This window comes from Vigna umbellata, chromosome 1, assembly GCF_029865625.1.
Source record: "Vigna umbellata cultivar VRB3 chromosome 1, Vumbellata_1.0, whole genome shotgun sequence".
Taxonomy (NCBI): domain Eukaryota; kingdom Viridiplantae; phylum Streptophyta; class Magnoliopsida; order Fabales; family Fabaceae; genus Vigna; species Vigna umbellata.
The window spans coordinates 21,982,917-21,994,738 of record NC_142165.1 but is presented as its reverse complement, the minus strand read 5'-3'; the positions used below and the strand labels follow the sequence as shown (position 1 = coordinate 21,994,738).

Here is an 11,822-nt window from a genome sequence, read left to right as displayed (position 1 = left end):
ACAATAAAATTGTAAAACTTATTCATATTTAATTTCATAATAATAATAATAACTTTATTATTTTTATTATCATAAAGAAAAAGTAAATAACCAAATAGTTTTCACAAGTTATAAATAGATTTTATTTACCTTATAAATAATTTTATAATTAAAAATGGTTAAATTTTAAACAACGACCCCGAAAGGAAAAGAAAAACTCCCAAATTAATAAGAACAGTTACTTAAAAGATAAAATTAATAAAATAATTATTTTAATCTTAAAATAACTTTATTAAAGTATAATATTGGAAAGCAATTGTGGACATCAAAGATATAATCCTTTATATACATATTTAGATAATTATTTTAATTTAAAAAATACGTTATTAAATGGTAAAATTGAAAAACTAGACACTAAAAATAGAAATCTCTTTATATATAAATATAAATAATTATTTTAATTTTAAAAAAACTTTATTAAAGTGAAAAATTAAAAAAACAATTTGAATAAAAAGGAAAATCTAAGATATAGATAAAAGATAAAAATTATATTACTATAACAATTATTAAAATAAAAAATTAATGTAACCTGTCAAATTTTCAACACTGTTAACACTGTTATAGACTCATCATATATTTAATAAAATTAGAACAGTTAAGCATAATGCATACATAAATTGTTACACTGATCTAAATATAACTATAATAGTACGACATACACCAAAAAATAAATACCCAAAAAAATCATTTTTACAATAAATAAATATATATATATATATATATATATATATAACCATCTAAAAGAAAAAAAATCTTAATATAATCCTCTGTTCTTTCTCCACCACCTAATAGTTGATCCAAAAAAATTTCCCATCTACTCACATTATAAAGATGAACATTGTAAACCAAAAAACGAATAAACACAATCATGGTTTAATAATTTGTCAGGTCCTTTTTTTTACTGAAAATCTCAAATAAGTTCCTTACTTATTTTTCATCTTAATTGAATCCTAATTTTTGAAAAATTGGTACAATTAGAGTCATACCGTTAAATTTGAGTAACGTGGTTAGACTAGCGTATGTGTGAGATGTTGATGGTGCTTTCTTTAATGACATGACATAAGTAATATAGTTAATAAGGGATTCTGACGTGTAAACTAATGTTTTTTTAATTAAAGAAATTGGGGAAATTGTAATTAAACACAACCCCTTTCTTCAAATTAAGAAATTGAGAAAATAAATTAGGGAAAATTATGAGTGTTTCATCTTTTCCTTCTCTGGTTCAGTTCTTCTTTGAGAGAGAGGGGAGTCACTCTCTTCTTCCTTCTTTTCTAGTTCTGTTTCGATTTCACAAGAAGAGAAAGACACCCTTCTTCTTCCTTTCTTTCAATCTAGTTCGTGTTTGCATCGCAAGGAGAGAAGACTCAATTTCTCTCCTCTGTTTATGGTTATTCTTGCAAGGAGGGTTTCGTTTCCGGTGTCTCAATGGTGCGAGGAGTTCGTTTCGTTGGTGTTTTTATGGTGGTGGAGATCGCGGAAGCTCCCTCTTTCGAAGCAAACATTGACAGTAGCGAAATGGACTGAGATTTTCATTTCACATTTCAAATTAGGGTTTTGTTTTGGGAATTTTAGGGTTTTGTTTCTTCTGTTCTTGATTCTTCTATTCAGTTTAATTCACTTTTGTCAAATTCTTTAAATTAAAAAACCAAAAAGAAAAATACATGTCAAAATCACCTAGAATAAATAAAAAACTCCATGTCATTTAAAACACTATCATCAGCATGCCACGTATACGTTAGTCTAATAGCATTACTCCAATTTAACGGCAAGACTCTAATTGTAAGTAAGGGGCTTATTTGAGATTTTGAACAAAAAAAAGGACCTGGCGAATGATTAAACCTATAATCATTTACAAACATCAACTTAAAATTCAATTATCAACAAATAACAATGTTCATACATATTTTGATATCGAACTATAGGGGCTCTACTCCGGAGGTGGTGCAACAACAACTCCCTCCTCAACAACTACCACACTCCAAGGTTAATCCTTCAAGCATCTATTTGAAAAAGAATTGACCATAAGACTAAGGACCTTCTGCTACTCTCCACCACATAACTATCATTTTCTTCTTGAGACTGAAAGTTATTGAGAGCTTTAGAATAACCCCTAATTACTAACATCATATAGCAATGCACACACTTACATGTAATCATCTTAAGAATTTCTCCTTGAAATTCTTATAACATCATATACATATCCCACACACACAAGTAATTCCATATCCAACTTAAATCATAATTCATACATGAAATATCCATTTTACCTTCAATACAATGCCAATATAACAATGTAAACCTCCACACATCACATCTCAACAAACATCATTTAAATAATGTACCAAGAATAGTTACATGGAACCTATATGCCAAAACAAAGAATTTAAAGACCCTAAAAGCAAAAGGAATGTAAAAAAGAAGAAGGAAAGAATCATCCAAAGCACATGGCGCTGAGCGACACATCCCTGTCATTGAATGCTGTTCTTCTCGCAAATTTGGCGCCTGAGTGCCACCTATGTGTAGCTAAGCACCAAACCTTGCAATTTTTTTTCGCTTGAGCGTCACTAGACTACCACTGAGTACCATACAAGATTTTATAACATTACACAAATCAAACCAAATGAACTACATACCTTCCCAAATGATCAAAATAGTATCCTAAGCATATAATTTATTGTAAAAAAAGGTTTTTAACTCAAAATGGAATGCCAACTTGATCACTTATTAATAATTTAGTTCATTCAATCAACTAACTACTCCAAATCACCACTAAACATATTTCATGCATTTCAAACCATATTTCTATGAACTAAGTGGTTATACACAAGTCCTAATTGACCCCAAATAAACACCAAAACTCAAACTCCCTTCCAAAACACATTCCTCCAGAATTTCACTTGTTTAAACCCCACTTTAGACTAAAAAACAACCTGAACAACTCCCTCTTTTCTTCTCCAAAATTTATAGTAGCTTCTATCTCAAACATAACCACTCAAGTGATCAAAATACTTAGCATTCAATGGTCATTCACAACCAAATCTTTCTAATTTCAAATAACTCGCATTCACATCCAATTAAAGCAATCATGATATCCTATCATGAAATTATTCAGCAAGTTATATACATGTTATTTTCATAACTCAAACAATCATCTCAACTAAAGCACACCAGTTTAGATTTACAATTCGTATAAGTTTTATAAACAAAAATATAATTTTCCTTTTGTTGGAAATTCTAACTGTTGTAGACCAAAACTACTCCTTCAGTTTAGAGAACTCTAATCTACATGTACATACCACAGAAACATGATCAATGGTTAGAATCACTGATCAACTAGTCAAAGTATTAGGTTGTGTTTACTTGTGAGTGGATGGATTTGAGATAGAGTGAATGAATGGATTTGAGAGTAAAGTGTGTGTTGTTTTTTAAAAAGAATTTGAAGGTGAAAGTGAAGATATTTGAAGGTAAAGTTTGTTAAAGATTTTATACATGTGATAGAATAAAATAAATGATTTAATAATTTACATATAAGATTACTATTTTACCCTTATAGTTGAAATAAATATATTATTATTATTATTATCATTATTATTATTTCTATTTGGTTAGTATTATTATTATTATTACTATTAGTAATTATTACAATTATTATATGTGAATGTATTATTTCCTTCCCTCCATCCTATTTCTTCATAAATCCACTAAAGTGAACATTTACAACTCTCGTAATTTCATCGTCTCCAACAATGTATCAACCAAAGTGAACACAACCTCAAGTGATCTAATTAATATGTCATGAAATATTAAGTGTGTAGATATCATATCCAACATTTCTAGTATGATTAGGGGCCAAATTAGGAATATTGATTTTCTAGAAAAAGTAACCAATAGAGGTTACATAAAATGGTTATGGTCCCATTTGTGAGCATGTACATATTGTTTATGCTTCTTTCTCTTCATCCCATCAAAAAAGAAAATCAAGAGGGAACTTAAAGTGCTATATAATTCAAAGATCAAATATATTTGATCTACGTTGTTCCTAATGGCCAATTCAGGTACGCTTCTGCTTGTTCTATGGAATATTGGGGATTACTCAATTAATTGAAGGGTTTATGACTCATTGTTATTAACTTGATTTGATTCATATTCTAACAAAATGTACTTGTCCTTTTAATGAATATTAAGATGAGTGGTTTTTGTTAGTATTGGAGGTCCTAGTAGACAAAATAGAGGATGAATTGGTTTGTAGTTGAAAACTTAATGTTTTAAAACATTTAACCAGTTTAAAAACTGATTTACAAACATCAATCAAGAATCTATTACAAATATCATAGTTATTGGAGAAAATTCATGCAATTTATAACTTGCAATGTAAGGGAGATTAAGGATAGAGAATTTTGCACAATCATTTTTATACTAGTTCAAAACAAAACAACTCCTACATCCAGCTACAATTACCTCAACTAAGATGATCACTTATCATTATCTTGGATTTTAAATTAAAACCACTAATCACAAATGCAACATGCAAAGTCACTATTAAGAAGTGGACTTTAAGTCTAACTCAACCCCACAAAATCGGCTTATAAGGTGAGGTTTGCACCCCACTTATATATTATAATTTGGCCTTATCTCTAGTTGATGTGGGACTTCCAACACACCCCCTTCACGCTGAGGTATAAACATCTCGAGCGTGAAAGTAGAATTAATGGGTGGTTCGATAGTGACCCGACAACGGGTGGAAAAGATTGCTCACATAGATCTCGCTAGGATAGGCTTCAACCATGGCTTTGATACCATATTAAGAAGTGAACTTTAACTCTAACTCAACCCCAAAAATTGGCTTGTAAGGTGAGGTTTGCACCCCCCCACTTATATATTATAATTTGGCTTTATCTCTAATCGATGTGGGACTTCCAACACACCCCCTTCACATCGAGGTATAGACATCTCGAGCGTGAGAGTATAATTAATTGGTGGTCCATTAGTGGCCCGACAACGGGTGGAAAAGAATGCCCACATAGATCTCGCTAGGATAAGCTCTAACCATGACTATGATACCATATTAAGAAGTGGACTTTAAGCCTAACTCAACCCCACAAAACCGGCTTGTAAAGTGAGGTTTGCACCCTACTTATATATTATAATTTGACCTTATCTCTAGTCGATGTGGGACTTCCAACACACTCCTTCACGCCGAGGTATAGACATCTCGAGCGTGAGAGTAGAATTAATGGGTGGTCCGATAGTAGCCCGACAACGGGTGGAACATAATGTCCACATAGATCTCGCTAGGATAAGCTCCAACCATTGCTCTGATACCATATTAAGAAGTGGACTTTAAGTCTAACTCAACCCCACAAAATCGGCTTGTAAGGTGAGGTTTGCACCCCACTTATATATTATAATTTGGCCTTATCTCTAGTCGATGTGGATTAAAAAGTGGACTTTAAGCCTAACTCAACCCCACAAAATCGGCTTGTAAGGTGAGGTTTGCACCCCACTTATATATTATAATTTGTCCTTATCTTTAGTCAATGTGAAACTTCCAACCGTTAAAGTCAAGATAAACAAACACACCTTCTCTGAAATACCACAGAAAAGGATAAGTCACCTCTCTTGAATACACAAGAGATGAAAACACTTCTCTTGAATTACCATAAGGGATGACACACCTTCCTTGAAATACCACAAGGAATAAACCAACACTTCTCTACAAATACCATAGAGATGAAAGCAGAACAACCAAACAAATACAACCACTTCCCTTAACACACACAAGGAATGAAAACACACACCTCCTTCGAATAACTTACAAGAGATGAAAGGACACTTCCTTTAACTAACCTTTAAGGGATGAAGCCTAGCTTTGAGTCACAATGACAACACACCTTATAACAAAAATCTGACTTAGAGAGTTTTCAAAAAACCATATTTTCAGAAAATAGATTTCAAACCTCAATAATGTGTTCAAAAGTGTTTATAATGTTTTAAGAGAGTTTGCACATATTCTATTCTCTTCTATGTTGTTGTACGTTGCCTATACAATAGCCTCTAATAGCCCTTTTATAAAAAAAAAAAAAAAACTAAGTTATAGCCATTATAGAAAAAGTTTCCCACTTACAACGTTTGAAAATGGCTAGTTAATATTAAAGGTGAAATAGATTATAACTTTACCCAATTGATTGGAAAATCGATTATACGTTTTATTTTTTTTAAAACATGGAAATAGTAATGCTTTCTATATTTTTGAAATAAATTATTTTATTTGTATAGTTCTTAAAAATATATTATAGTACTCGAATTAAATATTTTTTAGTCTAGTTTCAAGCGAAAAATATAATGAATTGGTTTGGAGTTCTATAAAAAATGTTATGGCCAAATATTGAGCAAATGTCAAAGTTAAGATAATCGATTGTACAATCAATTATAGCTGTCCATAAAGCATTTGGAATCGATTGTTATGCATATAATCAATTGTGAGGTGGATTTTTGGAAGACAACTTCAAATTTCATTGAGTCCTCCATTTTACAAATAATTGATTAGAACTTGGTGTCAATTGATTATATGTTTCCCATAAAGTATGGTTAATTGATTGTTTTTCATACAGTGGATTGGATCAATGGGTTATGTGAAAAACATTTGTTATTTTTTAAATTGAATTGCATATAGCTTATAACTCCAACAAAAATATGTTTTAGTATTCAAATTAAATGTCTTTAAGTCTACAATCCAATACCAACAAGAATAACCTCATTTATGGAAAAAGTTATGAGGAAAATAGTGGAAAAAATCAAAGCTGTCAAATTCATTACAATCGATTGGAACTTGCCTAGAACTTAAGACAATCAATTGTACAATTGATTGTTGAGTAAATTTTACTTGAAAAACTTACTTCTCCAAGGTAATTTTGGTATTGTCTGCATATGCCTTCAACTTGATTCTTCAAGTTATCTAAGATTCTATTTTGTCGTAAGACATCTTCCTATTCTATTATAACAATTTTTGCATAAATACATGTCTTCAAGCTTATTGAACATCTTTAAGACTTACTTCTACTTGAACCTTCCTCATCAAAACTTCTTTATCCATTTGCAATCTTTTCATGTTGTTCTTTGTTCAAGAGTTTTTATATTCGTCCATAAAAAAGTGTAACTAATAAAAAATTTCATACATTAATTAAATCACTTTTTTTTTTCTAAATTATGAACTCAAAATGTTCAACATATCTTACAATTATATATTTTTTATTAAGATATTTATAAGTTTAGGAATTTTCATTTTCCTTCTTTACGTTTCAAAATTTATAATTTTGTTTTCTATAGTAACCCTATGTAGTCTTTTTTGTTAAGAACGTAATTTTATAAATCGATTATTCATGAAGAAAAACTAATCTTTAGTTTGAGACTTTAAGTTGTCTTTTATTGGGAGAAGTCAAGGAAAAACTTTCTAATGTTCATTGACTGAAACAAACTGAAGAAAAAAAAATGTTAACCTATTATTTATCAGTACAAGAACAAATACATAAACAAGTTACAAACAATATTATCAAATCATTTATATTATCATAATAAATGAGTTAGGTTAACTATTAACCTACATACACAACCAGCATATGAATGCAAAAAAAAAAAAAATTATATAATTTATACATATACAAAGATGACATGGGTGAAAAATTCAACGGTTATAAAACTACGAACAAAACAATTAATGACAAAATATATTTTATTCTTTGATGAATTTATTATTGACATTAAAAAAACATCTTTATGTAAGACTCGTAGTTGAAGCTAATAGTTTTCTATGAATCTAGTCATTTGAGTTTGCAGTAAACGAGCTGCAGAAGATTGAGGATGATATACATGAAATACATGAGACTCTTCCTTTGCCTCCACAAGTGTCACTTTTTTCACTCCTTTGTTCTTTAGAAACTCCACATACATCACTCCTCTTTCCTTCAGAAAATCTTCACCAGCAACATAAACCTCAGTTGGTGGAAATTTAAGCCAAACAGTGTTACCTAGGTCATGTTTTTCAAAGTTACAACCATAGTAGTCACGGTTTGAGCCTTCTGGTATACTCAGCCTCCAAAACATATCATTCATGGTTACATCCTCTTTGCTTTCATCAACCATCTCTTTCACGGTCCTTTTCTCACTTCCAAAATAGGGATGTATTGGCATCAACCCAGTGATTCTCAAAGGGCATGCAGGGCTTTGAATTGCCTTCACTGCAACATGATGTGCAATGTTACCTCCTGCACTATCTCCTGAGAGAAAAACCCTAGTTGTGTCAGCTTGTTGAAGCAAAGATTCAGAACCAACTTGTTCACTCAGCCATTGAAGTGAGGCGTAGCAATCTTCATAGGCAATAGGGAGACGGTGTTCTGGAGCCAAACGATAGTCAACAGAAAGGATAATGGACTGAGATGTGACACAGAAGTCACCAAGAAAAGTGTGGTAGCCAAGCCATGCGGTGGATCCAATGCAGAAGCCACCACCATGGAAATAAACCAAGAGAGGAAGCTTCTTTGAGGAAGTTGGAAAGCTTGGAAGGAAGATTCTTCCTGTGATACCTTTTGATGAGTCTATGATCACATCCTTTGATTTGTACCCATTGGTTGATTCTAAGGAGGCTGAGGCAGTTTCAGGGTCGAAGCGTTTCACAGAACCATTTGAGTAAACTTGAAGAAATTTAGGTGCTTCTGCTATTATAGACATTTTATCTGAGATGAAACTTCTGTCTTTGAAGTGGGAGATTTTATACAAAGCCATGAGAATTCAAATAGTGTATGTATATTTGCTCCTTATTGCATGCATTTTTTGTGTTTGCATTGTAGGTAGCCAATGCATGGTATATTTTGTTTGTTTGGTCATTTACATCACATGGTTGTATTTTCTTTTTGTTACAGATGTTACTCATACATTCTTTGTTGATTCCAATGAAAAGAAAATTGACTTTTACTATGTTGACCAACGTATCATGTTTTATGGAAATTTTATCGTGTATTAATTGTTAAAATTAGATGGATTACTTTAAATATGACAAGTTAAAAGTATCTCCATACAAACTGTTAAATGTTTAGTAACACATTTTTTTTTTCTGAGGAAATATACCTAAAACTTATTTTATAGCTTTGTGACTTTGTTTAAAAAGAAGTAAGTTTGCTAACTTCTCTTATTTTTTTATTAGGTTAGTTTAAAAAATAAATTATTTGAAATACACGTGTTCTCAATAAACGAGAGCTTGATCTCCCTAGTCTTTGATAAGAGAATATGCAAAACTACCTTGACAACAATAGGCCACACATAATAAATGTTATAATAATTGAATAAGATGTTATACTTCACTAATAATACTTGTATAGGTTTTTGTACTTTGTGGGCCTAACACTAAAAGAAATTGTTATTTAGTGGCTCTTTTTTTTTTAATATTGAGAATATTTCTATTCTATGCAAATCAATTTGTGGAAATTTTTCAAACTTACACACTTAAAGTCACCGCAATTTGATTTGTGGAAGTTTTTTTTATGATCTCTGGTATTAAATTTATATTTTGGAGATTTTTTTTGGAGGGTTTTAACCTTTTCTATTAGTGACTTATTTTGTGAAGGTTTGAAACCTCCTTTATTTATAATTACTTACCTACATTCATAATTTTTTAATTTAATGGATTTTTTTACAATAAGAAATAAATAAAATTGTAAAGTACACGAAAAATAATCAAAATTAATTTTATTGATAATTTAAGATAATGTAAATTCATGGACAATTACAATATAAATATAAAACAAATACATAGGAACATGGTAAGATTAACTAAAAAATCTAGCATGGTCGAAAATAACTAGACCAAAAACACATGGACTAATGTTGATGACCTAATATGCTTGATTGGATAACACTCTTTATTAATGTTATTTTTAATTGTTGTTGGAAAGTCTTGTTTTATAAGCCGTTTTTGTAAGGTTGAGTTAGACTTATTAATTCACTTCTTAACATAGTATTATAATCATGAGTTAGAATATATCCTAGTGATATTTGTTGTTTGTAGGACATATATCTTATCATCAGTTATATGGTCGCTGTCTAATCATTCATTAATATTTAGTCTCACGCTCGATATATATATATATATATATATATATATATATATATATATATATATATATATATATATATATATATATATATATATATATATATATATATATATATATATATCTTTATGTAAGAGAGTGTCTTAGAAGTCTCATATTAATTAGAGATAAAGCAAGTTTATAATATATAAGTAGATGCAAATCTCACCTAAAAAGTCAATTTTGTAATATTGAATTAAACTTAAAATTTACCTCTTATCAATGTGAATTGATTTCATAGTAAGCCAAATAATTAGAAAAAAAAGATAAAAATGTGTGTAAAAAAGTTATAAAACTAAATATTAAGAATTATATATATATATATATATATATATATATATATATATATATATATATATATATATATAAATAAAAGTATTTTAACATTTTAATCCGTGTCAAGATATATAGTAAGATAAATATGAAAACGAGAAAAGGATAAATATGTACATAATTATTCTTATTTCCATACTCAATTAAAAAGTTAAAAATTAAATGTTGTTCCTACTAATCAGTGCAGAAATTTATCCTTAAAAAAATAATTCAAATAATATTAATAAAAACGAATTTATTTATCATTTTCAATGCTTTTTTTTCTTCACCATCAATAAATAAATAATTAAATTATGCATTACAAAGATACTCATTAAAAATATCATTTAATATACATTAAAGATTTTGGTGCAAATATTTCCATTCGTAATCCCTGCTCCTTTTTTAGGGTTTGTTTACTTAGAGTATTTAGACAAGATTATTTGGGAAAAGTGATTGAATGAATTTGTGGGTAAATATTTTGTTGTTTGTTTGAGTAGATTTGTAGGTAATTGAGAATGGATTTAGAAGTAAAGTTTGTCAGAATTAATTTAGGATTTGATTGACGTGACAAAATAAAAAAATTGTTTAATGGGTAGAAATTAAAGATTACCAAAATGTCCCTAGTTATTAAAGTAATATAAAATGGTAATTGTTAATGTTATATTTAATTGTAAAAATGTTTATAAAGAGTAAAAAATTAAAAATAACTATTTAAGTTAATTTTTAAAATGTAAAAAAGTTATAGAATCAGGAAAATGAATTTATTTTTAAATGTAGTATTAATTTTGATGAAGTTGAGTATGTGTAAGTGAGGTGCATGTTTAGGCTATGTATGGGATTAGATGTGAGCTTTGAAAGCATAGAGTAACTAACATGGTAGTAGTGCCCTCTTTTCAGTGAAGTAACAACCTGTTATACAAAAAATACTTTCATCATGCTAAGTCCAAAATCCAATTAGGTGCCGTCGACGGACTCCAAACTCTTGTCCTCATGAACTAGGTTACATCCACTACTCCGATGCACCGTCACAGCCCCCGCCCTCACACGCTGCGGGAAATCTCGTGTTTCTCAATCCCGTCGTGGTTGTCGGCGCCAACAACAACGACTCCTTCAACCCTCACGTGTCGTCCTCTCACACCCAACAATTCGTTGGAATCCCCCTCCCCGCTTCTCAGGACCTCAACCACCACTCCATGCACGGGCACCACGATGTCTCGGCACTGCATGGCTTCCTCTCGCGCATGCAGTACAATCACTGGAACGCATTAGACTCGATTTCGTCTTCATCACGAACAACTTCGTCTTCATCATCAAAGACGCTGCATC

General features: G+C 30.2%; 1 protein-coding gene across 1 annotated transcript; it reads right to left on the bottom strand.

Annotated features, from left to right (window-relative positions):
* Positions 1 to 7,833: 7,833 nt before the first annotated feature.
* On the bottom strand, positions 7,834 to 8,763 carry LOC124828989 (putative carboxylesterase 17). Its single transcript, XM_047302397.2, has one exon. The coding sequence runs from the start codon at positions 8,761 to 8,763 to the stop codon at positions 7,834 to 7,836; it is 930 nt and encodes a 309-aa protein (XP_047158353.2).
* Positions 8,764 to 11,822: the final 3,059 nt, after the last annotated feature.

Bases quoted from the DNA above. Each gene is read 5' to 3' on its own strand.
- LOC124828989 (XM_047302397.2), bottom strand. From the start codon at position 8,763: ATGTCTATAATAGCAGAAGCACCTAAATTTCTTCAAGTTTACTCAAAT.